Below are 27,108 nucleotides of genomic sequence, written 5' to 3'. Positions count from 1 at the left end.
CTTTTCTGATCAGTTTTTATTTTGGATGCTATCTAGGAAAGACAAATAAAAATTAGTAAGATATTTAGATTCCCATTTATTTTTATTTTGGGCTGCTGAATTCGTCATCTGTAGTGTTCAGTTTTAGTTATGCCACACGTAACACTGTCCAGAATCATTCTTTTCATTTAACCACTTTTCCCTAGAAAACAATTTTCTTGACAATTACCCTGATTTCTTTTCTTCTTCTTTTCAGAAGCAACAGAATCCAACTGAAAAAGTGAGGATAAGAGGATGCCACCAGCTAGTACAGGCTTTTCTGCCTCTCCTCTTGCTTTTTGACCCAAGCTATGGCAAAGGAAGCCCGTTCATCATCCCTACCACAGCACACTCACATTTCTCTTCTATTTGCAAGCTCAGTACTCCTTGCTGTGCTGTGAAACCTTACTTGCTCTCCTTCAAAGCACATCTCTACCTGGATACTGTGTACTTCAGGCAAGGGAAAAAAGTCTCTTGTTTTGGCTCCTAAGTCCTTTTTCCAGGCTATTGTACACAGGAACTTAGAAATCTGTGAGAATTGCTCCTCTTCCTGAAAATGGCATGACCTCATCTCCCTCTGCAATTATTGTCCTTTTGGGTTCATTCCTCTTGACCAGATGTTCAGTCACTGCTACTCAGGCTTTGTACATCTGAATGCCTCCTGGCCAAGGTTAACAAAATACCCTGAAATCAGTGTTTGGCTGTTGAAGTCCTTCTAACTCAACTGCAGTCTCTTCCTCCTTGAGGAATTCTCTGTGATGCCCACTAGGAAGCACTAAGATCTCAAACATAGCAAGGGATGTATATTTTTTCTTCTAGCTCTGAAATCCTCCCTTTGAAACTTCTATAGGAAGAGTAATTATTTCAGCTGGACTGGAAGAACCCATCTGCTTATTTGCTTCATTTTCTACAGCTCCCATGACCCTTCTTCTGCCTATTTAGCTGAAAATTCAGGAACAGTAATGAGAATGAAAACTCCTCCTTTTAACATTCTCAGGTGCTTATGCCAGAGCTTGTAATACTCTAAAATGCCAAGCCACTGCTGAAGGCTGCTCACCAAACATTAAATTCCCCATATAACAATAACTTGAACAATATTGCTGCTTCTCTTCACAAGTTCTGATAACAAACATGCCAGAAAATAGAGATGCTTCTGTATTTCTCAACAGATATAAAAAAAAAGATACTGAGCTACATCTGAATAATGCAAACTGCAACATACAACTCTTCCTTGCAAATCTAGGAAAAGAGAGCCAGGAGTTTTGAAAGGTACAGGTGTTTGGTAAAATTTGAAAGCTATATACACAATGGAAAAGGAACTGGAGAAAAATAATGTACCTATTATGAATATAAACTTAGAAAGCTGTGATGTCAATGCTAAAGCTCATGAAGGTAAGTAAACAAGGAACAGCATGACCTAAAGGAGATGGAAAGAAGAAGAAGAAGAAGAAGAAAGTAAGCGAGGCAGAGAAGCAAGAGGCAGAAATGATTCAAGGCAGCAGGACACAGAGATCCTTGCTGAAGATCTCCTGCTGTCACAGCTCACGGTGAAAATCAGCACTGCAGAAGCCATTGGCATTGCTGTCCTACATTTCTGAGGAGAAATGGGGATCAAGTGAAACTGCAGCCATACTTGGAAATTCATACTTAACTAAATTCCAGACAAAAAGGACACAGTTGCTCTGGCAGAAAACTGATGTAAAGGAGCGCATCTGCCAGGTGTGTTTCTACACTGCGCTGTCGAATCCCAGAAAGGATGATTCAGGAGGAATGGAATCACAATCAATTATCTATAATAGGATGATGAGAGAAAAGCACAGCACTTCAGTATATGGTTTTCAAGGAGATGGCACTTGGCACTCTTCAGAATAGTTTTTGATACTTCATGTTCTGTTCCACCGAACAGCTCTTGCTTTTTTTTTTTTTTTAAATTGAATTAGATGCCACCATGAGTTCCAATGGTGGGCTTCATCTCACAGAGGAGCAGCATTACTCAAGCACATGAGATACCTGTTAGCAATTCATTTTTTCATTTTACATCCATTGTTTATTTTATAGTAATAAGCCACAGCCCAAATTCCAATTAAAAGTTACCTATACATACTATTAAAAATGCAAGTAGTCTCACAGTAGTAGAGCTCATGTATTAGAAAACATGAGTACCAGAATTATAAACCAAGATGGTTTCTGGGATTCTCAGTTCTTGAGACACCACCTCTCATCTCAAATCCTGAAGATGTTCAGAACCTAAACTCCATGTCATTGAAATAAAATTTCATTTCAGGAAGGGAAAGGAAATCTTGTTATTTCAATGGAGATCAATTGGGCAAGCTTTGGTCCATGTCTCTGCACTTCATGCCATCCCATACCTTTTGATGGCTTTCACTTTGGCAAAGATTGTTTTGGGATTTTTTTCAGTATCCGTGGCATGTCACTCATATCTTCCCCTCAAAGCTCTGTCTTCCTCCTTGATTTTTTTCCCCTGATTTTGCAGCATCTCTGAGCTTAGTTTTGGCATCTTTTGGTCCTTTGCATGGCACCTCATTTCCTCCCAAACTATTTTCGTGTAGTCACTAAATCTCCTTATTTCCTGGTTATTTTGGGTTTTTTTCAGGTGCATTTTATTTGATCATATCTCCTTTCCAGAGTGTTTGTGAGCCTTTCTTTTCTGTTTTGCAAGATTTCGTTTCCCTTCCTGAAATTTGAAACAAGTCACCATCCCACGTAAAAAATCCTTATTCCCTGCACACTTATGAAAAAAAAGAAAAGAAAAAGAGCCTTTACAAGTATGTGCTGAGAATTGGATAGAAAGCTGGATTCACGCATTCTACCAAAAGCCATGTAGAGTTGCAGTCAGGAGGACTAAATCAAAGAGAATACCAGTGAGTTCTTCATTTCCTCTCAAAACAAGTCATGGTTCACTTTAATCAGCTGCAAAGATCATTTCAGAAAGGGAAGAATTGATAAGCTGGTTTGATATGCTTATGTTCAGCATCAGCCCTAAACAATTTAGCTGAGGAAGTAATTTCAGGAGGAAAACAGCAATAGTAAGCTGCTATAACTTCTGAAAATTAACTACTCTAGAGGGATGTTTTGTAATATTATACCAATACTTGCTTTTTTCTTCTACTAAAATTAAGTGCATAGAGGAAATGATCCACTTTATGAGAATACATGTTTTAAAATAAATTCCAAACTGGTTAGTTCTCCTTGATGTTCCAGTAATTCACATTAAATACACAGGTAAGAAGGGAATGTAAAAACAAGCACTTCCCCAGTTCATCTCTTCAGCATGTTATGTAATTAATTTTCTTCAGTCTGACACTATTTAACTTCCTGCTTGAATGCACAGAATTAAATCCAAGGAAAATAAAGAAGCTATTTCAGAAAAAGAAAACAGTTACATAGATTAACCTAATTTAAATGCACAGGGGAAAAAAAAAGTCTCATTCACACTACAACAGAGCAGTTTTCCTAAATTCAGACTTGGAACAAAGCAGACATAAAATTTCTGATGCTGGATTCTCTGGGTTTGCTTGGATAGGAAAGTGAGAGTGACCCATGCAGAGAATCCTGGAGACAGGAGCTGTGATACAGCCTGCTCTTCTTTGAGCTGAACATGGAGTTTTCCCAGAGAAGGCAGGTTTACTGCCATGTCCCAGGTACAGCTCTCAGTCTCTGGGCCGCTGAGAGATGAGTGTGTAAAGTGCTTTTAAACCAAGTGTGACTTTCCATCCCAGTGAGCTATTGCAGCTGCCTTAAGGGAGTATCAGAGGAATCCAGGTCCTTTAAGCCCTGCTGAAGTAGTCAAAATTGATGTCTTAAAGCTGATTCTGACCTTGGTCTGAGATTTACAGAACAGCACACAGTGAAAGAACAGGCTTAATCCCTTGACAAACAGGATTGTGTCTTCAGTGAGAGAGCTCAGCCCAATTAGTCCAGATACATATCTCCAACTGTCTTGTCCTGGAAAACTCAGCACAGCTGAATAAATTCTCTTTAATTTAATTCTCTTTCATTTAAGTTGAATTACATTTCTCTCTAAAAAAATCAATATATAAGGTTCACAAAGATGCTTTCTCTCTTATTACTAAGAGAAATTAAAAGAAGAAATAGGTTCCCTCCCTGTTTAAAAAACCATACTGAGAGATGGATGCCAGGCACAGAGAATCTTTTGTGTCACCAAATAAAGACAACCAGGCATCTTCAAAGCCATCTTGATTTGTACAGCTCCTGTGCTATCAATTCCCAACATTAACAGGAGAGTTTGTCAAGAATGAACCTGCATCTGTATAGGGCCAAAAAGCCTTCAAACTATTAATTCTAATCCAAAATATTAAAAAACCCTGCCGGTGCAAGTAGAGCCAGTAGGATTATACACAGTGTTAAGGTACCTTTGTGGCTCTTCATGAGACCAGGCTGTAACTCACTGCTGAGTGAGTTCAGTTTGTTCAGCCTGGAGAAGAAAAGGCTTTTGGGGGACCTTAGAGCAGCTTTCAGTGCCTAGAGAAGCCCTGAAAGAGAGCTAGAGAGGGACTCTTAAGCAGGGAGTAGTGACAGATAAAATTGCTACTTCCTCTTGTTTTTTCCCTTTTGCCAGTCTTGCCCTGATTTTCTTTGGGCTCTTGTTGTGGAGCTGCATGTACCAGCCCGGCTCTTGGCAGGTTTAGGTTCTGGCCAGTCCATGCTAGGAACCAAATGGAATTAGAAAGTCACAACACAGTGGCTGGTGCTTCCCCTTCTGTGGTTTCCTTGCCTTTACCAGCTCAGCAAATCTGGGTACCCCTGACAACATCCTGTTATGATGCATTCATATTTCCCCATTATGATTCTCTTATTTTCTTACAATTTCCCCATCTGAGGCCTATCTATGTGAACCTAGCATTGCTGAGTCCTCCCAGAAGCCAGGTATGCTCTCCCTTCCTAGAAGACAGCCCCATCCCCATTGACAAGCCCCCCAAGTCCATGTGGAGTCCATGTGGGTGCTGCCAGAGCAGCAGGTGGGATACTCCTCTGCACCCCTGCCCCACAAAAATGAAGTATCAGGTCCCCAAGAAGAAAGGTCAATGCAGAACATCCCCCTCAGCACCTGCCAGAGCAGATTTTAGCTGGTGCCCCACTGCAAGCAGAGGCCCCTGAACTGTGGAAGATGCTCTGGTCTCTCCCTCATGCAGTTCATGGTATTAACCCCACTGGCACCCCAGCATGGTTTTGGAGGTGACACTGGTGCTGTCTCCAGGCACTGCTCAGGCTGTGCCAGTGAGCTGACATTGTGCCAGCAGGCCATTGTGCCAGCGGGACAGGCTCAGTGTCCACAAGAATGGATCGGTGAGTCTCCAGAGCTGACACTCCATGGCCCCCAGCCCTCATTTCCCTTTCTGCAGTGCCAGGCCAGCAAGCTGAGCCAGACAGGGACCAGTGAAGAGGGATTCTACAGCTTTCCCCCAATAGCCAGCAGCAGCTGACACAGTTGGCACAGAAGGTGAGGTTAGGAGTCTTCATGCCCCCAGTCTGGCAGTGCACAGGCAGGGATGCTCTGGTAGCCAGCTGCAAACCACCAACCAGATCTTCATTTACCCAAAAAGGCTCATTTCTGCAGAAATTAGGTCTTTTGAGAGGGTACATGATGGTATCAGTGGTTCCTGTGGTTCTCACTAGCCAGGCAGCCCACTAGCAGGGGTAAGGGGTAACCAGGCTCCCCGGGGGAGTGTAGCACTGACATCCCCTCAGGGGCTGCACCTGCCAGCTGGGGGCACCTCAAACACCACTGCAGCAAAATTCTTGCTTGACAAAGGTAGGATATAATCAATTCCTAAAGACCCCAGCAGTGCACTGTCACCCCATTTCTCTTCACAGAGAAAAGCAAGGCACAATTCTTCCCAAGAATATTTCTGGGGTTCACATTCTCTGAACCTCAAAGGAAAAGCAATTCTTATCATTTGCTGTGCCTGTGTTTGTGCAAAAGTAGAATGCAATAGGGAGATGTTTTTTACCCAAAGGGATGGTATTTTGTTTCCTTGGCCTGTCAGGGCCAAGTGTGTGTGTCTGTGTCAGGACTGTCAGCTGACAGTCACGAGATTCTGTGCAGTGTGTGCAGAGTTGAGTGCTTGGTAGATTCAGTTTAGATGTAATGTAATATAATGTAATATGGTATAGAATAATATTGTATAATAAAGTAATTCATTAGCTTCTGATAAGATGGAGTCAGATGCATCACTCTCTCCCCTCATCGGGGCAGCCTGCTAATTGGATAGTGCACACTCAGAAAGCAAGCTATGGAACTTGCTACTTCCTTCTTCTTTTCCAGTGTTTATCCTTGTTCTGGTTCTCCTCAGAACCCTGGTCAGCAAAGTTCACATCCCATCCTGGCTCTCAGCTAACAGGTCATTGCAGGGCTTGTGTTTAGGGGTTTGGCTCCGGCCAGTCCCACCAGAGACTCAAATGGAATCTCAAAGTTGCAGATCTGTCACAAGCACTTCCCCTTCTGTGGTTTCCTTCTCTGTCATGTTGCACTCATTTTCTCTCCTTTAAACCCTGGATGAATAGGGACTGAGCATTGTGAAGAGGAAAACCCAGCAGCCACCCCAGCTCCAGCCCAGTTTGTGCTCCCTCAGCCCCTGCAGTACCATGAAGTTGACAAAAACAAATTGTAGGATCATTTGTGTTGGAAAAGACCTTTAAGATCATCAAGTCCAACTGTTAATCCAGCATTGCCAAGTTCACCACCAAACTATGTTCCTAAGCACCACATCTACCTGTCTTTTAAATGTCTTTAGGGATAGTGACCCCACTGCTTCCCCAGGCAGCCTATTGCAGTGCTTGACAACCCTTCCAGAAAAGAACATTTTCATAACATGACCTGGTTCAATGTGAAGCCATTTTGTCTCATCCTTGTAACCTGGGAGAAGAGAGAAACCTCCACCTCACTACAGCCCTTTCAAAAACTTGCAGAGAGCAGTAAGGTGCCCCTCAGGGGGGCCTCCTCTTCTACCATCAAAGAAACCTGTGGGCCAGAGAGAAGTTTGATAAGAGGATCCATGTTTACTCCTGAAAGGATTTTCCAGCAAGGTTGTTGACGTAGAAACCAAGAAAGAAAGAAGGATAAATAAGAGAAAACTGCAACTGTCTGTTCCAATAAGCACCTTGTTTGTCTTTTGTGACCAATGAGTAAAGTGTAAACTTAGGAGTTTTGTAAGAACGTGTAAAAAGCATGATACTATAATAAAAACAGGTCTGAAGCCTTCTAAAAATTGAGTATGTTGCTTTGTACTGTGACCATCTCAACTACAACACAAACCCAGCTCCTTCAGCTGCTCCTCATAGGACTTGTTCTCTCTCAAATCTGAAAATCATAGCCCTGTGGCTGGCACTTCCCTTTCTGCAGCTTATTTACGTCACATAATTTTGCTGGTATGACAGACTCATTTTCTTCCGTGAAACCCTGTGCCCGCCCAGTGGTGGGGGATATAAAAGGAGATCAGCAGGAGCAGGGGCTACTGTGCAGAGGACAGCCCGACAGACACCGCAGCTCCAGCGTCACTCGTGGCTCTCTCAGCCTTCCCAGCACCATGAGGGTCCTGGCAGCTGCCCTGGCTGTTCTGCTCCTTGTGGCCATCTGTTCCCTGGCTGAGGCTGATCCCAGCGTCCCCCGCAGCGCTGCACTCTACAAGCAGAACGGTAGGTTCTCTTTCCCCAGGAGAGAGCCCCATCCCCACCGATTAGACCCTCGTGTCTATGGAGAAGGCTGAGAGCTGATGGGCATCACCAGTGCAGGGACTAAGCCTCAGAGATGGAGTTTCCAGGAGGTGTTCCCACAGGACACAGCATAGGTGATGGCAAATCCCCTGAGAGCCACAGGCAGAGCCTCTGCTGCAGTGTGGGGGTCTCACTGGGCCCATCGCTCTTCCCTCATAGAAGCTGAAGACACCACCTGCTGCTTCTCCTACATTTCACGCCCCATTCCACCCAGGATGATCAGCTCTGCCTACAAGACCAGCAACACCTGCTCAAGGCCAGCTGTGGTGTAAGTACCCAACGCTGCTGGGGTCCAGGGTGCAGCAGCCAGGGCAGTGCCCCAAGGGTGTCCAAGGTTGTCCAGGATGGGGAAGGCCATGGACAGGGACAACCAGGGGCTACCAGCAGGACCTAGCAAAAGCACCTTGATGCCCTGGCTGAGTGCCTCAATACTGGTTTTCCCAACAGCCTGGTCACCAGGAAAGGAACGAAGGTGTGTGCAGACCCCAATGCTCGCTGGGTGCAGGAATACCTGAAGGACATGTAGCTTCAGTAGTCACTCCTCCCTGCTGCTGCTCCAGGGCAGAGTGCTCAGCCCCCACCATGAGGACTGCAGTAAGAGTGCTTGAGCTGCATCCTTCTTCAAAAGGAAAATTTATTACAATTGGCATACACTGGTTTAACTAAACTTTGCTTTTGCATAAATGCTTGAATAAAATGTTGGCTTGTCAAATCCTTTGAGTGTCTCTGAAGTCTCTGCTGGTACCCCAACATGACAGAAATGACAGACAAGATAGAACCACGTATTCCAAAATGACTCGGGAATACATATATACACTGTAATAATGAGACTAAAAGAAGCTCTAAATCCTAAAATTGATGTGTAGAGCTGCACAAGTTTTGGGCAAGGCTGATGGACTTCTTTCTGCATCATCAGTTTGCTGTACTTCAAAGCTCACTTCAACTGCTCTTCAATGCAATGTATAGTGCAATGCTTTTGACCACTTCTGCAATTCAGTCTCATAGCAACAGCTCCTAGGTAAATAACATTGAAAATCTCTGCCTTAGGAAAAATGTGAAAGAGAAAACACAAGATTTTTATATTACTTTCAAGGCAAAAATTACAGTCCAGTAAAAATCCTCCCTGGCTCATTGTTTTCACAAATCTCATTACAGTTTAGGCAATCTATTGGTTCTTACAAATACACCAACACTGGATTAAACACTGTGCATTTTCACAGCATCATGGAGGTTTTTTACCTTTATACAGCTTGACTTAATCCCCTCCTAAAAATGCCTGTTGACCACTGCACCCTTTGGCTGGCTCCTTGAAGAGGACACACTGAAGTAGGAGGTTGGCACCATCAGGACCAAGAGCTGCCCTCTGAGCACACACGACTGAGCCCAGAGCCATTCCACACTTCACCCCTGGAGAACAACCTGTGAAAAACGCCAATCACTTGTTTTTAAAATTTTAAAAGTTTAATTGTAATAAAATGGTTATAAAAATAGTAATATAATTAGAGTAACAAAAATTTGAACAATTGAGATTAGAACAATATGAGACAATTAGAACAAAGAGTTACAGACAGTACAGGTACCTTTTCTGGGCAAAATAAGCCCAAAAAAGGACACATATTAACAGAGGATTAACCCTTAAAAACAATAACCTGTTGCATATTCATACATCTCATACATGATGCATAAATTCCATTCAAACAAAGGATTTTGTCTGGTCAGTGTCAGCTTCTTCCTCTTAATCCTAACAGCGTGTTCAGGACTGAGCGAGGCAGGAAGAAGTTCGTTTCTTCTGATAAGAGGGCAATAAACTTTTTTTCTCTGAAAGATTTAGGTGTCCTGTGGCTGCTATTTTGGTGAAAGTCCTTTCTTTAAAAAAAGTATCTCACATTGCATAGTTTCTATTTTAACATTATGCTATAACCTAAAACTATATTTAACACACTACTTAAGAAAATTAATACAGCATAATTTTCTAACATAACACATACAATATTCATTTTAATATTTGTGAAAAGCCAATCATAAAACAGGCATTTTTCACAAACCCAGCCTAGGTGTCCCTGCATTTCACACAGCCCTCCTTCTGCCCATACCACCATCCATCCCTCTGTGCTGCCCCAAGTACAGGTGTTCTTCCCTGCCACCACCAAGGGGGAACCCGTTCCCATTCCTGCCTTCCATTCCTTGAGCTGCCTCTTTCTTTTTCTTTTTCTTGGACATTGTGTTAATATCTGAAAACTTTGTTTGATGAAAGTAGCGGTGTTCAAACCCACTGTGTCCCCTTGTTACCGCACAGCTGACATCAACACTGAGTGTTGGAGGGCAGACTAATCATAAAATGTGCCATATTCAGCATATTTTGTGAAGCAAGTGCTGAGGAGAATGAGAATTGAAAAGTGCGTATATTTTATTATTTGTTTTTTGCAAATATTAAAATTAATATTATATGTGTTATGTTAGAAAGCTATGCTGCATTAATTCTCTTAAGTAGTGTGTTAAATATAGTTTTAGGTTATAACAAAATGTTAAATAGAAACTATGCTATGTAGGATACTTTTTTTTAAGAAAGGACTCGCACTGAGATAGCAGGCACAGGACATCTAAATCTTTCAGAGAAAGAGAATTTATTGCCCCATAATCAGGAGAAACGAACTTCTTCCCGCCTCGCTCAGCTCTGAAGACGCCTTCAGGATTCAGAGGAAGAAATTGACACTGACCAGACAGAATGCTGTATTTGAATGGAATTTATATATCATGTATGAGATGTATGAATATGCAACAGACTATTGTTTTTAAGAGTTAATCCTCTGTTAACGTGCGTCCTTTTCCGGGCTTACGCTGCCCAGAAAAAGGTACCCGAACGTCCATAACTCCTTGTTTCTATTGTCTCATATTGTCCTAATTCAAATCGTTCAAATTATTATTACTCTCATTATATTACTATTTTTATAACAATTTTATTACTATTAAACTTTAAAAATTTTAAAAACAAGTGACTGGCGTTTCTCAACAGCCTACACCTCATTCCCCTCACGCTCTGCAGACCCAAACCCCACTCTGGGTTTCCGGATTTCCGGCCTTTTCCCCCGCTCGTCCAGCACGGACCTCCCGGCCCCGCAGGGCATCTCGGGAGTTGTAGTTCTCCGCGCGGCGCGATATGGCGGCTGTGCGGGCACTGCCGGCCCTCGCCGCCGCGCTGCTCCTGGCTGCCGCCGGCCAGGCCAGCAAGTACTCCCGGGAGGCCAACGAGGGGCTGGCCGCCGCCGACGGCAAGCGGCGGGAGGCCGGGGAGTTCCGGGTGGTGAGGCTGAACCAGATCTGGGAGAAGGCGCAGCGGGTGAGTGGGGTGGCGCTCGGAGGGGGCTCCGAGGTCGGGCCCGGCCGCTTCAGACACTCCTTCCCCGTCAGGGAGACGGCGAGGAGCGGGCACCGGTGTGTGAGGAGAGGCCGAGGCTGTCTGGCCCCGGCTCGGGGCATCGGTGGCGTTTGTTCTGTTCTCGGGCACGGCTGTCCCCGAGCGTCACGCAGCGAGCGCTCCGCTCAGCCCCGCGGCGGCGGCTGTGCCGGCGGCGGGAGCGGCTCCTCCCGGGACAGGGATGGGTGTCCGGGCCCTGGGAGGTGTTCACCCGCCCTGGTAATGCAGCAGCTAAACCACATGGCTCCCGGGACAGAGATGTGTGTCCGAGCCCTGGGATGTGTGTCCGAGCCTTGGGAGGTGTTCACCCGCCCTGGTAATGCAGCAGCTAAACCACATGGCTCCCGGGACAGAGATGTGTGTCCGAGCCCCGGGAGGTGCTCCCCTGCCCCCGGGTAATGCAGCAGCTAGTCCACATGCCCAGGCAGTGCCAGAGAGAGGGAAGCCCCCCTGGTGCCGGGTAGGATGTGCGCTTGGCTCCCGGGCTTTGGCCGTGCTGTTCAGGACTGGGATGCTCTCAGCTGTCTGAAGGCGGTGGCCTCGGTTCCTGCTCGGCACAGGGCAGAAGTTCACTGCGGGAGAAGAGGAAATCTCCACCCTGGTGGTTGTGTCTCCCACATTCACGTCAAGTAATGTAGACAAATGCAGGAGGACCAGCAAATGGGCTTCACCATTCCCAGATGAGAGCCTTAATTCTGACAGTGAGTCAAAACAGTACTTGAATTTCTCTCACAGTGGACTACAAAAGATGTTTAATTAAAGTGAAAATACAGTCAAATTATTTAATTACAGTGGAAATATTTGCTTATAACTAAGAAGAAGAGCTGCAGTGGGAGGAGAAGAATGTACTGCAGATATCCCCTAAATATTGTGGGCCATGGAAATTAGGGTGATGACTGGCAAAGGTTCAGTTCTTTCAGGCTATGAAATATAGTTAACATTAATTTTGGATCTTCTGTATTCTGAATAGCCTGAGCTATTGAATTGGAGGTAGGGCATCCCCAAATTCAGCCAAAAACTAGGACCCTGCTATACTGCTGCCTCCCAATGTGCTAAAAGATGGTATCAAAATTACTCCTTTCCTCAGTGGGAATGGAATGGGGCATAGGAAATTGTGTTAATGAAACTCCAGCTGTTGAACTGACAGCTGAAAAAGAAACAACACTGAGACTGGAAATAATTTGTAATCATAGTAATGTCAGTTTCCTCTCACCTTTCCAATTACAGTCTTTTCTCATGTTCATATCTGGCTCTTCTGGAATTTAAATTTGAGGTGCTTTACATCATCTGTGTTAAGATGCTAAAATATAAAATGGATTAACTTTGTCAGTAAGGAACTAAGGCTTAGTAAATTCTGTATGTGTGAGCTGGATTTTAGAGATGCAGAACCTACTTGAACTAAATTTGCTACGATCTGAATTTCACTTTTGAGTACAACTGTCATCCAGCATGTGTTTTATAAAGTGATTTTTCAGTATGTCTGGGCAATATATAAAATAAGAGGAAAACTTTGGCTGTGTATTGCATTTGTATTTAAATACTTCTGTGTGTCAGTGCAGAACTCTTCATTCCTTTATTTTGGTAGTGATAGAGAAACTACTGAAAACAGGGGACTTCTTTGTTTTGACATAAAAGTCGGATACCACAATTTAGCATTGCAACACACAGCTGGAGGAGCAGTCCCTAAAAAAAGCCCCAAAATGTTACTTAGTGGGACCAGGAGCTGGCAAGCCAGACTTTCTTCTTGTTTCCCTGAGGATGAGTGGAAGGGAGTGCTTGATCTTTCTCCAGAATCTCTTTTCATAAAGAGTAAATTTGTAGTAAAGGGCTCTTTTCTCTTGGAGGCAAGAGTGTAGGTAAGGGTGTTGCAGGTAATGATTGCAGCCAGCCCAACAGCAAATGATGTAATTGTTGCCATGTTTGATAAATTTCCAGCACTCATTCCCAGAAATGCCAGGTACCTGTCTTGAATGTTAATGTCTAGGCAGCATAAGGAATGAGGAATAAGGAATGAGTTTAAGGAGCTTGTTGCTTGGTTATTTAATCATTAAACTTAACTTTTCACCTCTGCGTCTAGTTAGTTATTCCAGCATGTGAGTGATGTTAGTAAAGTGATGAGGAGTCCTACCACTGACATTTTTAACCTGGTGTACTCAGGGTCCAACATGGGATAACCTTAAAGGAAGTAGTTCTTGAACTGAATACTTTAAATTAATTTATGTATTCACTCTGTTTTGCATTAATAGGACAGGCAAGGGGCTTCCAAATGGTTTCAAAGGATTTATAATGCTTACAAGGACAGTTACTTTAGTTTCCTACTAAAATTATGATGAGAATTAGAAAAATATTGCTCTAATTGGGAGAAATTTGAATAGAATCTTGTTTTCTCTTAAGGAATAGTGGACTTAATGTAGCTCCTTAGTATTTATTAAGACTTTAACATGTTTGATTGATTATGTCTCCAGACTTTATGTTTAGAAGTTTTGATATTCTTTTCTATAACATCTTGAAAAGAGAAAGCTGTACATGTTTATGGGATTGCACTAACTGCAGAGGGGCTCTAGCATAAAATGCACTGTGGAATCTTTTACACAGAAGTGTGTTTCTTGTGACAAGGTCCCACATAAAAGATTTTATTTTATTATATTTGCAGTACTTAGGAGCTAAACTACTTCTTATCTAATTATGCATAGCTATTTATTCCTGTGTTTCCTCAACCCAACTACATGTGATGTCCATGCTACTTGAATGCTGACTAATCTTAGAGTAACTAAATAAGTACCAAGATATTTGGCCATTCCCTTCACAATTTGTAGCAAACCTCTCACTCAGTCTTGAAGCTTCAGAGCACAATTCTTGCTGAGGAAAATGATTCTTGGTGCCACTGCAGCAGTGACACTTGGGCTGTCCACGTCATCCTGCACCAGAAAAGTAAATAAGTACATGATTAAGGTTTTTCTTTTACTCAGCACATCCTAAGAACTATAAATAAAGTGGTTCCTTCTAAGTGCTTTGTTTCTGTAAAGCAGTTCCCCAAAAGTAGATGGTAAAGGTCACAAAAGGGACACTCCTTTGCTTTAGTATTAGAGGGATCAGAAGTTTTAATGTGTTCTGTAAGCATTATATTTACCTGTGATTCTAGATTTTAGTAATTTCAGTAAGCCAAGTGCAAAATGCAGAGAAAAAAATTTAAAAATCAAAATGATTGTATGCAGTGGCACAAAATTAATTAATAGGACAGTCTATGATGGAAACATAAACAATAATGTGGATGATTTTCTGAATTCTTGTCAATAGGAAGTGCATTAGCTTAAAGTAATTACACTTTTCCTAGTTACTTTAAAATAACCTAGTGACACACAAAGGAACAGCTGAATCTTTTCAGTATCATTCAGATGTTTAAAAACAATACTGAGTTCTGAGTTTGTGTTTATTAAGCCTACTCCTTCCTCACTGAAAATGATAATTTTTATAATCTGTAAGCTGGTTTTAATGATAAAATAGATAAACTTGTGTTAGGACTGACAAGCCCAGGTGGTTTCCAGCTGGATCTGAGCTCCCAGGAGCTGGGCACGCAGTAGTTGAAGGGGTTTTATCTCCTCTCCTCTCTGGGCTTCTCCTCACCTCACCTTCTGTTTTTTTGACTACATAGACACAAAAAAAGTGGTTCTGAAGTATTAAGATGGTTTGTTACATTTATTTGTTTTAAATTGAATAACTAAGGTGACTAAAATCTGGAAGTTCAGGATCAACTCACAGCAGTGCTGATTAGCCAACCACTTACTAGTCATTGTTCCTGTTTTCCCTGTAGCTCACAAAATTTCAATTAGTCCATATTTTCCTGTTTTCTCTGTAGCTCAAAAAATTTCAAGCTGACCTAGCATTCATTTAAACTATTTTTTTCCTATCTTCAGCCTCAGTGTTATATCTTTTTTTTTTCTAATATGTTAGACAGGAATACCTGTAGGTTTTGTATGTTTTAATGCACATAAACTGTGCTAAGAAATTATTTGAGAATTTCTTTTTCATTTTGATCATAGTAAAAATTGCTGATGAAGTGGCTCTCTGACCTGCAAAGCCATCCTCAGTGACCTGGGAGACTGAAAAACTGTACTAACCAGTAAAGTTTTCCAACTCACTATAACTGTATGGTTGGAAGATGGTCCACAAGAAAGGACATGTGATGGCAATGGCACTTTCTTTGAGAAGAATTGCTGTGCCATGCTGGTTGTTATCTATCTGTACTGGTTCCTGAGGTAGCTCTGAAGCAAAAGGGGACTCCACATAACTAAATACAAACCTTTCTGTGTTCTTGTCAGCTCCATCTCTCTGCTGTGAAACTGGCAGAGCTGCATAGTGATCTAAAAATACAAGAAAAGGATGAACTGAGCTGGAAAAAACTGAAAGCTGAAGGGCTGGATGAAGATGGAGAGAAGGAAGCCAAGCTCAGACGGAACTTAAATGGTAAGGGCTGTCTTGGAAAGGAGGAGTTTAAACTTTGCATCACACACACATGGTTAGACACTTGTGTTTGTTACATAACAGGTTGTCTTTGTGGACGCTAAGCACACAAGTTCTCTGCAGGTCAGTAGGGAGCTGCAGGAGCCTAACAGAGTGCTTTACTCCCAATAATTCCAGAAGAGGTCACTGAACTTGGGACCACTGTGTCTTGAACTGTTTGTTAGCTTTTCCTCCATGAGCTGCAAAGTCCAGCTCTGAAAGTCACAGATGTAGCCCATCTCTCACCTTCCATACATCCATAGTTGGTTCTCATGTTTCTGTATCTTCTATTCCCTTGCAGTCATTATGACTAAATATGGAATGAATGGAAAGAAGGACTCTCAGCTAGTTGATACCAACTATATTAAAGATGGCACAGAAAGTGACACACTAGATGATCCAAGACTGGAGAAATTATGGAGTAAGGTGAGTAAGATTTCCAGGAACTGGACTGTAGGAAATCAGTATTTCTTCATTGAACTCTTAGCTGTGTCTTCTGTGAGCATTCAGACTTGGAAATTAATGGCTTTACTACTCTTTTGTTAAGTACTGACCAAGCTGCCTTGCTCTGTAGCTCACATCTTCATGCCCTGTATCCAGACCATCCAGCTGTGGCAGGTTGTCTTTGGCAATTAAAACACCCGGTTAATCTGAAAGGTGGAGCCTGGGTCCTCACATTTCCCTGAACTCATGGCTTCCCTTAGTGTGACTGTCACACTGTGTGGTAGCATATCTATGGTGTTTTTCCCAGTTTTCTTCTTGTTGTTTGTGGATATTTTTTAAAAGATATATTTAAAATAGAACCATTTTGTAGACTGTCTGAAGTGAAATGTATTGTGGGGAAGGGTTTTAAATAAGGGCTTTCTCAACCTAGTATTCAACTGAAAATTTCCAGGATTTGCATTCATGCATAAAAAGTGGAAGATGAACTGTCAAATTTGGGCAGTTAAAACTGGCAAAGTCATAATCTTCAGCAATTAAATAATTCAAATTTTAAGAAGCAACTAGTCAGGTAAATCTAAAGAATTCTCCCATGAGTGTAGTGCAGTGATAGAAAAGCAGAAAAAAAGATTTGCTGAATATTTAAATGTTACTGTAACTAGGTACAGCTTTGGCAAGGAACATGTTGTCCTGTGCTTTGGGGAACAGTAAAGTGCAATAGGAGAAATAGTCCCTGAGCAAAAAAAAACAAAAGGGGTCTGGATAGGTTTCAAAAATATTCACTTTTGATCAGGCATTGCAGCAAATATCCCCCCAGATTTGTGAGTAGTGCCCCAGCTGTGTGAGCAGTGCTTCTTAAATGGTTAGAGAGCAAGTGCACAGCAGTGATAAAATCTTCACATGCCAGTAGAGTAAGATGCAGTAAAGACTGTGTTTAATATCAGACTGCATCCCTTATGCAAATGGTTCCCTTACAGTTGTCTGTGGAGCTCCATGGCCCTTATTTCTGTATTAAATTGTTTCCCATGGAATAGAAATGCCAGACACTTTTCACTGGGTAATCCATAGCAAGTCCAGCTTTATATGTCTGAAGCAAACTTCTTTTGACATGATTAAAGGCATCTCATCCATCAACATCTAAATCCTGACCACATACAAATATTAAGAGAATTAAAACAAAAGATCTAAAGAAAAGCTGCATTTAATAATTTTCTAAATGTGGTGAGAAGTGGGAAGACATTTTGGCAGTTGAGGGCACTTAAAGCACTTGGCCTGGAAAGCATAATGAGCTCATGTTTCTTTCAGGCCAAGACCTCTGGGAAGTTCTCTGATGAGGAGCTGGATAAGCTTTGGCGAGAATTTAAGCATCACAAAGAAAAGATCCGTGAATACAATATTCTGCTGGAGACTGTGAGCAGAACAGAAGGTGCCTGGACATTTCTCTGATGTTTCAAGATCAGTATATCTCTTTTTCTCTGCCCATTGTTTCCATCACTTCCAAATTTCTTTGAAACTCCTCACATTTCTGTCAGAACCACTTGCAGATGCTTGCATTTCCAGATACCTCCTGGGTTTAGTTCTGCATTAGCTGCCAAAATTCTTGCCAACTAATGAAACTGTTGCCATTTCAGTTTTCTGATTCTGCCTTCATTTCATGCAGGGAAAATGCCATCAGATTAGCAATGATGGCCATTGTAGTTTTACAGGAAATTAGGCAGCAAGCATAAATCCACTGCTGCAAAATGCAATTTTAAAGTCTGCAGAAAATATGTGTTTTGTCTCACCAGCTTTATTTGCACTCAACTGAAATACTAAGAACTTAGCACTTTTTTATTCACCTCAGATTTGGGGGATTATTTCGAGTTTTTGAGCTATCAAGATTTGGTCCACAATCAATACTTACTGTTCTTCAACAGATATCCACAAGAATGTTATCAATCCATCTGAGGAGAACCTGGTGAAAGAGGAAATCTTGCACAACAAGCACAGAGAGCTCAAGGAGAAGTTAAGGAGCATCAATCAGGGCTTTGAACGTTTGCGTAAAGTCAGTCACCAGGGATATGACACAACCAGTGGTATGATACAGCAGAGTTTGTGCTTCTTTGGAATTCATTTCATTTTTTAAAAGTTAAAATCAGTGGGCAAGGGCATAGTCACAGTATCACAGTGTGTTGTGTGCCACAGTGGGCTGAAGATACAGAGTCAGCCAGTCCTGTTTAGCACCAAACACTGGAAGCCTAATGAAAGGATACAGTCATTGTGTTAAGAGGATAATTTTGTCTTCCATGAGAAGGGATATTGCCCCAGGAGGGCAAGTAAATGAGACAACATGCAGGACAAGCAATGCCTTTATCCCGTTCCTCGGGTTTGGGGTTTTTTGCTTTTAAAAACCTACTTGTTTTACCTAGTACTAGTATCTAGTTTTATCCAGTACTTGGGTACTTCTCCCAAGTACTCAGTTTCATCTACATTAGATCTATTAGAAATGCAGTGCTTAATGTCTCTGTTCTTAATTTAATAACTATATGTATGTGAGAAAGCATCTCTTCATCGTTCATAGAAGTTGAGCATTAAAAGCATTGTGTCCACATTTTAATTTTGTTATGTGTATTTGTTTAGAATTTGAAGAACCAAGAGTGATTGATTTGTGGGACATGGCCAAATCAGCTAATTTCACTGAGAAAGAGCTTGAATCTTTTCGAGTAAGTAGAATTCCAGTGACTTCTCTTGCAGAAAGATATTTTGCCACATAAAGAAACCCTTGATGTTACTCTGATTGCAGCCACTTCTGTATTACCCTCCAGACACCATAAAAAAGGTCATACTGCCTTTTTAATTCTTCAGATTTATAGACATGTGTGTAACTAATCATATGCTGGTTCTGTTATAATCAGCAGAATGAACATTCTGAATCCTCTCAAAACAGCTGTTGCATATTTTGAATCTTTGAAAGATCAGGCCCTGCTTCTTTGTTGCCAAGGCACCAGATGTACCCCTCTTACCAATGTCTTAATTATGTCCTTGGGAAGCACTGTAATCTGTATACCCAGCAATTTCCCTCTCATGCCCATCTCCTGTACTGTTAACTTCCCATGTTGGAGCTGTGTTGAACTGACACAAAACTATTGTGATTAAGACTGTTTTTCAATGAAATAATGTAGAACTTCATTCCTGTGCAGTTCATGCCACTTTTATTCAATTCAAGTTGTATAAAGAAAAGATTTAATTTTTTTTATCTGACTCTGTCTATTAGATTTCAAAAAGAGGCTTTTTTAAAAATCTGTCTCTCTCCTCTCATTCTGCTGTTCTTATGCCTAAATTTTTGCTTGGTGTTCACTGCTCTCATCTTGTAGCACCTCACAGCCACCCACAGTCTCCTTTTGAGGACTCTGCAGTGGGTCGTTTTCAGCACTGCCTTCAAAATCAGCAGTCTGGTGGTGATGGTAATGGATTGTCCAGACACTTTTTAAGAAGCAGGGAACTGAAAAAGCTTTCTGTGCCTGACTTAGTAGAGTATCATTAGGAGTGTCTTGGCAAGAGAAAGGAAGACTTGGAAAGAAACTCCTCTGAAGCTGTGTGTGTTTGTCATCTTAGGAGGAGTTGAAACATTTTGAAGCAAAGATTGAAAAGCACCATCATTACCAGAAACAATTAGAGATTTCACACCAGAAACTGAAGCATGTAGAGGAAACTGGAGACAAGGATCATCTGAACAGAAACAAAGAGAAATATGCCATGCTGCAAGAAAAGACAAAAGAGCTAGGATATAAGGTCTGTATAAATGCAGTGTTACATACATGTTGAAAGTTTAACTCAGTAGCAGAGGGGAAGCAGATTATCCAGTGCTGGTTTTTCATGCAAGCTGAATGACTTCCAGAAGGGGAGTTCAAGACACATCTGTTCTCCATGTTTAGTACACCATACACATAATTGTTCTTACAGACTTAAAAAGGCCTGAAACCTTCCTGCTCTCTGCTCTTACTGTTGTTACAAATACTTGTGGCAAAATCTGAATATATTACTCTATTGATAATTTATTGTCTTCCTGATTTTTTTTTTGTGTGTTTTCTTTTCCTGATAGGTAAAGAAGCACTTGCAAGACTTATCCAGCAGAATCTCTCAAGGTCTCCAACACAATGAGCTATAAGAATTTGTCCTGCTTCATGGGATCAGTCTGTTAACACAAAGCAGTTAGTGTGGTTTTTTGAGCAGGGCTTACCAAGGAGTCCTTCTGAAATAGTAAGGATTGAACAGATGTCTCGTGTAAGAATTTTTTTTTGCCTACTTTATTACAAATTTTGTATTTGCACTGTAAAATTAAATGATTAAATATTAAGGTTTCACATCTTGGATCATAAGAATCTTACTTTTGAATCAAGTAGCAGCCTTTGAAATAATCAGTTTTGTCAAAAGGAAACAAATATGCAAAAATCAAAGGATTCCTGCTAGTAAAAAAATACTAATCTTATAGTCAGGTAAGGTATTCTGATCAATGAAAGCAACCACTGAGGTACAGGAAGGTTAAACAGGGGCCAGAAAAAGTCTTTATTTCAATCCTTGGCCTATTACATTTCCAACTTAAGGTTACAAAAATATTTTTACTGACTTTGAGCAGTGGCTCAGAGCTGGACTGCTGCACTGTATATGAATCTTTCATGTGAGAGGGGGAGGAAGGGTAATGAGGGAACAAGTACTGAGGTCAATTTGCAGTTTAGTTATTGACTAATGTGTGTGTACAATTATGTTGTTCATGGTTGCTTTGGTTTTGCTACACTTGGCCATTAAAAAATCAAAACAAGATACTGGTGAGGCTTTTTCTTGTCACCTTCCCTTTCATAAAGTGAGAAGTAACCAGACCTGTTTTTTGAGCATGTTGCTAGTTCCTGTAATGTTCATTCAAACATCAGTTTTTAAGAGAGGAGGGATAGTTTTGCACCACAAGGATGTGTTTCTATGTTCTGAATAGGCAGAAAGATTTCTAAAGCAGCTTATCTCTGAGTGTATATTTCAGTTCAATCTCCAGTAAAGATTATTATCACTTCTTCTTTCAAGACCAGATTTTTCTGGTCAGAACTTTGGCACACACAAGCACTTGGATTGAAATTGTCTATAATAACAATGCTGACCCTTTATTTCAAATGAAAGTTTCGAATGAAACTGTTCCAGGAGCGAGGCCAAGGCCAAGGTCCAGTGTGGGTGAATCATTACAGCTTGGTTGGGGAGCTCTGTCCCTCACAGATGGCAGTGCTGAGGTGTGCTGGATCAGGCAGCTGTCCTCAAGCCTTGCTCTGCCTGCCTGTTCCATGAGGAATACTGAAGAGACCCATTCAGTCAGAATAGGCCTCTCATCCTGGGTCATCATGGCTTAAAAGTAACATGATTTTTTTTACTTAAAAACTGTATCTTCATGTGCAAAAGATCTGAACCAAAACTCTGGTAGCAGTCTTACTTTGAGATTTTCTTTGAAGATAGAATCTTTTTCTTTTTTTTTATTTTGAAGATAGAGTCTTTTTTTTCCTTTTTTAATTTAATGTAAGCTTAGAATTATTTATATTGCAGAGAATCATTGTCCATCACAATAAGAAGCCACCACTAATATTAGCAATCTCCTTAGGCAGCTCTGTTCATGTAGTTTAGGTATACCTTTGGTTGGCAAACTAAAAAATGTAAATCCAAAAATAGTTACAAGCCATTTATGAGAAAACTGCTTTGTTTTTTTTTTCAAATGCTACACACTTATTTCTTCTTCAGACTATGGCTTTAAGGGTTGTATCAGAGCAGTAGCTGTATTATCTTACACGTTTGTCTACATCAATTTCCCTGTGAATGCAGAACAGAAATGTAATCTGTATTATGTTAGCAAGCAGAGACTTCACTGTGTCCTTCAGTGCCCCCTTTGGCAGGGTGGGAACCAAATCTTTGAGCTGCAGGTCAGTTTGGTGGCTGTGGCCTGGGTGTGGGGGGTCCCACAGCAATGGCCCTGGGTGAAGAATTTGGACACATGCAGAGGAGAGGAGCTACACAAAGCACTGAGGCACTGCTGCTGGGCAGTCCTGGCAGGGTGGTGGGGGATGGAGCAGCTTTCCCAGGGCACAGAGTTCAGGTCCTGCTGCTGGGGGAGCTGTGCTGCCCATGGGAAAGTAAAATATCCCAGCCTGCACTGAAGGCAGGCACAGCAGCTGTGTGCTCCACACAGGAGGGCACAGCACAAAGCTGGGTTTCATTCCAGTGTCTACCTGAAGCAGAATATGCTTATTCAAGAATTTCTGAGGATGTCTGGAACAGCAGAAGGTGCTGTATTCGTGGAGTGAATAACCAGGGTCGGATCAGTTACTGAACAAGTGCAGAGGTGCTGCAGCAGAGGCTTTAAAGAGGCGGTGGCTGAAGCAGGCAGTGGCTGTGCTGTGTCTTTACCTACCACACCATGACAGTAATTGGGCTCAAAGGCCAGGTGGGCTCAAGCAGAGAGAATGCTTGGCAGGTGCTGCAAAGTACAAGAGGCTGACAAAATACTTACATGTCACAGTAATGTAAAACTGGAAACAAGTCACAGCTCATCAGAGGCAAAGGTTGGAGAGTGGGGTCAGCAGAGTCACCTCATTTCAGTTACAGAGCAGAGCTGTTAATGAGTCTGAGCACACAAACCTAGAGGAGAACAAAGTAAAAAGGCTGTTGCTGCCCTGCACCCAGCTTCCCATTGGAATAGTCTGTGGCTGAGTTAGAGTGCAACAGCATAAGGGAAAGCATGAGCAATAGTCTGTTCCTGTCAAGGTTCCTCAGGGCTTTCCCTGCCTTTTAAAATTTGGGACAGGCTAGGGAGGTGCAAAGTCTGATTCCACTCTAGTTTCTATGGTCTGCACCTCACATGTATCAATGTAACTGTATTTGCAGGGACCCCTGTGGCAGGGAGGAATGATGCATCTGACTCCATGTTCTCAGAAGGCTAATTTATTACTTTAAAATACTATATTATATTAAAGAATACTATACTAAACTATACTGAAGAATACAGAAAGGATACTTACTGAATGCTAAAAAGATAATAATGAAAACTCATGACTCTCTCCAGACTCTCAACACAGCTTGGCCCCAGTTGGCCAGAGTCAAAACAACTCACACCAGAATCCAATGAAACAATCACCTGTGGGTAAACAACCTCCAAATACATTCCACATGAGAAAAACACACGAGAAGCAAATGAGATATGAATTATTTTCTTTTTCTCTGAGGCTTCTCAGATTCCCAGGAGAAAAATCCTGGGCGAAGGTATTTTTTCTGGGAATGTGAATGCTACAATGTATCTAAAATTCACTTATTGTTGCAGTTTTAGTCCTCCAAAAACTGTTCATATGGTCAAAATAACAAGAGTGGGTAGTGTTTGAGATATTAAAGATTAAAAAATAACTTGAGTCACCACTCCTGTGTTTCTCTAAATAGCAACAAAAAATCAGAGCCAAGAAAAAAGGTATAAATGAGATATACCTGCAGTCCTGTACCCTGTAAGAGGTGAATAATGGAGTTCATAGATCACATGGAAAAGGCATCTGAAAAGCAAAGAACTCTTTTATACAATGGTTGAATCTTCTCTTCCTTAATAGGTTTTCTAGCTGATCCTTCTGTAATTTTTCAAATTAACAAGTTTTTAAACCACTCTGAGAAACAATTTGAAATACAAAAGGGGGAGCAAAAAAAGGAGAAAAGAGCTGCATTTCTTAGGAAAAAAAAAAATCAGAGCATTTAATATTCTGTAGTCAGTCAAATTCTGCCCTGAAAAGAACCTCAATTTAAGTAAACATGTCAGTGACTTCATGTAGGACAGATTTTATTTGTTAAAAAGGGGGGTGGAAAGGTGAGGGAAATAAGTACATAAGGCATTAAATGCAACAAAAATAACGAAGCCTTTCTTTAAAAAAGCCCATCCTACATGTTGGTACAGCAGCTAAGGTGGCATCATTCTACCAAGACAAATAAGGAACAGCACTGTAGCAGATTTATTGCTGCAATAATTTCCCCTCTCCCCTCCCATGGGATCCTGATGAATGATAGATCTGGCAGTAGCAGGAATATTTAAATTGACCAAGTAGAGATCATTTACATTTTGTCAGGTGAAGTGGCATCTGCCTTTTCAGATCCTGTTTCTGCAGGTGGGGATCCCTGTGCTCAGGAGCTGGTGGGATCCTTGCCTGGGCTCTCCTGCTTGCTGTGTCCAGCTCTCCCTGTGGAGTTCCCTCAAGCTAGGCTTAATGCAGATTAGGGTAGAAAGCAAGGGACAGAGAAACTGCCTGAGCTTCCAGAATGTACTGCCTCAACAGCTGATCTTGGCTGAGCATTTCACAGTAAGTACTACACAGGAAGTTCTAAAATATATCTTAAATATATTTTTTCATTCCATAGCATTTAATGAGAATAGAAGAAATAAAGTAATTTAAGTCAATAAATGGAATAGATTGTTGCATTCAATACAAACAGACTTACCTCTGTAACTGAAAGCTGGGTGCTGCATTTTCTGGATGCATTATGTTCTTTAAAAAAGTGCTGCTAAATACCAGAACCAACATTTCCAAACAGATCACACAGTTAACGTGTATTTCAGTCTATTCACCTAGTGCCTATTGGGAAGCAGGATATTCATCTGCAAAAAAAGACTGCATGGAATTCTTTTACTGGTATCTACAGGCATAAAATGGAAGCATTCATAAAGTCTGTCCAGTAGAGCCAAAATAAATTCATAAGCTTTCCTCCACAATAAATATTTCAAGTTGAGCCATATTATTACTTCAACAATTGCAACCCAAGTGCTTTTATCAAAAGCCTTTAAAGCACTTTCATATCCAAATGTTCAAATGTTATATTATCCCACCACTCAACAAAAAAGCACTCTCCTAAATCAGAAACAGTACACAGATAGTAATGCTTAATATGTGAACTTTGTTCCTTCACTGCTGCATTAATTTATCACAAAAGCGTGCCATTTTAATAAAACTAACCATTTCAGTCTCCAAGTTTGCCTCTCAATAACTTGTCTACTGTAATTTACAACTGCCACTTTCTATAGGAAGTGAGTGTTGAATCACTTTGAAATAAACCTCCTACTAAAATAAAATGCTGTTTAATGTTCTACAGTTGTAATTTTCCAAGCACTTTAAAGAGAGAAGGGAGCTACACTATTTGAAGTATAAACACACTGAGAACTGGAAACTCCCAAATGAAAACCAATCATTTACAATACCTGGCATTGGGTTCTTTAGTCCAAAGTTCAAATTTCAGTTTTTAATTCAAGAAGACATCTGAACCAAAACCATTAACTAAATGGTCCTTCAGTGGGGAAAAAGTATATTTTCCACCATTTCAGACCCAAGTTCTGGGTCTGGGATGGATGTGTCTTAAAGAATGTTTGCATTAGCCTCAGTTTGCTGGTGTCACTAAAGCCTTGCCACCAATCAGGCCTTGCACATATTGACCCTCATTCTTTGCAGAACTGCAAAACGAAGTTTTTATTCATGATTATTAATTCAAGATGAGAACACAATTTTCCAGAGATGTTCTTGGGAATTGTTTTCCTTCTCATTTTAATGCCACATGTACAAACAGCGGTACTAGAGCTTTTGAAAGACCACAATGTAACCAAATAGGACAGTCAGAGTTCCAGATCAAAGTGCTGTCACAGTATGTGTCTGGGATTACAGAAGGAACAGGAGTTTAGCCACAAGCATACCATGAAAAAAACATGAATTTTCATCAGCTCCTTCCAACCTAGGAACAGAGCAACTCACCCTGTTCAGCTTTGACCACTTACAGCAGAGACAGAGCAGGGTGCAGTTAGTTTGGCATCTTCACATGGACAGTGTTGCTGCTTGGCCACCAGGTTTCTGTTATCCATTCATTCTGTTTCTCCCTGCAGTGCTCAGGGCAAGCTCCGTGCTGATGGACAGAGGGACAGGGCTCCCATCACAGGCCACACTGCAGATGTAGCCAGCTGCAGGCTGAAACTGGCACCTTGACAATTCCCCAGACAGAGCAACAGCAATGAGAGGCTCTCAGCTGGTTAAATGTTCCCACTGTGTTTGCTGCCTGCAGAGCTCCAAAGCAGCACAGCCAGGGCTGTCACTGCAGTCACTGCAGGAGAGGCATTCCACAGCTATCACTTATGGTCACTTCTGGTCACTGTCACTACTGTCATAGGTCTGTGATTCACCATAGAAAGCACAGAGACAGCAAATCCAAGATCAGGTCCTGGGCTTTTAGCAGACCTGATCCATCTGTACCAAACACCCGAGCCACTGTAAATGACACTGGTGCATTTAAAGAACACAGAATTAGGGGCACTCTCCTTTCAGATCTCCTTTCAGTTCTCTCTGTTTCACAGCACTTGGCTCTTTACACACACACATCTTGTGGTGCTGCCCTTCTGCCAGTGCTGCCAAAGGACAGCTGCTGCTTTCTGGTTCTCTGCTGACACCTACCTACTTCATCAAATTCCAAGGAAGACACTTTCCTGTGCTTCCCAATTTGTGTCCAGTACTGATGGCTGTCAGCAGCAAAAGGACAGAGTGTTACAGCAGGCCATGGGGTACATCCTCCAAATGTGGCAGAGACATGGGGGAAGATGGATCTCAGTGATTCATTACATAACAAAACTCCAGTATCCAAAGAGCAGGTTCCTTTCTGCACATCTAATCAGCTCTATTTTCTGTATATGGACTATCCATAAATTGCCAGCTCAGCCCACAGATGAGCAAAATTTAACTTATACAATAGCAGATGCTAGGGGTTTTTTATTTATTTATTTTTCTTTTTAAGGATTTCACAGCCATATAATGTAGAGAAAAATTACTGTCATGCTAAATCTGCTTTCTGATCCCACCCCCCCTACTGCATATTCCTCAAATAAGTTGACACGTATTATTTCAGTAAAATGGTGATGTTACATACGCCTCTGTGTACACAGTGGGATCATAAATTTGAATTATTTCTAGATG

The 27,108-nt window shown here is 41.6% G+C and overlaps 2 protein-coding genes across 2 annotated transcripts; both read left to right on the top strand.

Moving 5' to 3' along the window:
* The first annotated feature begins 7,517 nt into the window (after positions 1-7,517).
* On the top strand, positions 7,518-8,465 carry LOC128950793 (C-C motif chemokine 5-like). The gene is made up of 3 exons (XM_054295760.1): positions 7,518-7,695; positions 7,933-8,041; positions 8,221-8,465. The coding sequence occupies exons 1-3, from the start codon at positions 7,587-7,589 to the stop codon at positions 8,297-8,299; spliced, it is 297 nt and encodes a 98-aa protein (XP_054151735.1). The 5' UTR covers positions 7,518-7,586; the 3' UTR covers positions 8,300-8,465.
* A 2,460-nt stretch (positions 8,466-10,925) lies between these two features.
* Positions 10,926-20,929, top strand: LRPAP1 (LDL receptor related protein associated protein 1). Its single transcript, XM_054295835.1, has 8 exons — positions 10,926-11,110; positions 15,508-15,652; positions 15,990-16,114; positions 17,435-17,555; positions 18,046-18,204; positions 18,749-18,831; positions 19,724-19,900; positions 20,211-20,929. The coding sequence occupies exons 1-8, from the start codon at positions 10,931-10,933 to the stop codon at positions 20,274-20,276; spliced, it is 1,056 nt and encodes a 351-aa protein (XP_054151810.1). The 5' UTR covers positions 10,926-10,930; the 3' UTR covers positions 20,277-20,929.
* The last annotated feature ends 6,179 nt before the right edge of the window (positions 20,930-27,108 follow it).

The sequence above is a fragment of the Melozone crissalis genome, unplaced genomic scaffold (assembly GCF_028551555.1).
Source record: "Melozone crissalis strain CALT ecotype California unplaced genomic scaffold, PUWL_Pcris_2 ptg000006l_1, whole genome shotgun sequence".
Lineage (NCBI taxonomy): Eukaryota > Metazoa > Chordata > Aves > Passeriformes > Passerellidae > Melozone > Melozone crissalis.
Note: the sequence above shows the minus strand (reverse complement) of the source record. Positions and strands in the feature narration are given on the sequence as shown.

Coding starts and splice junctions, on each gene's coding strand:
- LOC128950793 (XM_054295760.1), top strand. CDS start 7,587: ATGAGGGTCCTGGCAGCTGCCCTGGCTGTTCTGCTCCTTGTGGCCATC. Junction 7,696..7,932: donor TGCACTCTACAAGCAGAACG/GTAGGTTCTCTT, acceptor CTTCCCTCATAG/AAGCTGAAGACACCACCTGC. Junction 8,042..8,220: donor TGCTCAAGGCCAGCTGTGGT/GTAAGTACCCAA, acceptor TTTTCCCAACAG/CCTGGTCACCAGGAAAGGAA.
- LRPAP1 (XM_054295835.1), top strand. CDS start 10,931: ATGGCGGCTGTGCGGGCACTGCCGGCCCTCGCCGCCGCGCTGCTCCTG. Junction 11,111..15,507: donor TCTGGGAGAAGGCGCAGCGG/GTGAGTGGGGTG, acceptor TGTTCTTGTCAG/CTCCATCTCTCTGCTGTGAA. Junction 19,901..20,210: donor CAAAAGAGCTAGGATATAAG/GTCTGTATAAAT, acceptor TTTTCCTGATAG/GTAAAGAAGCACTTGCAAGA.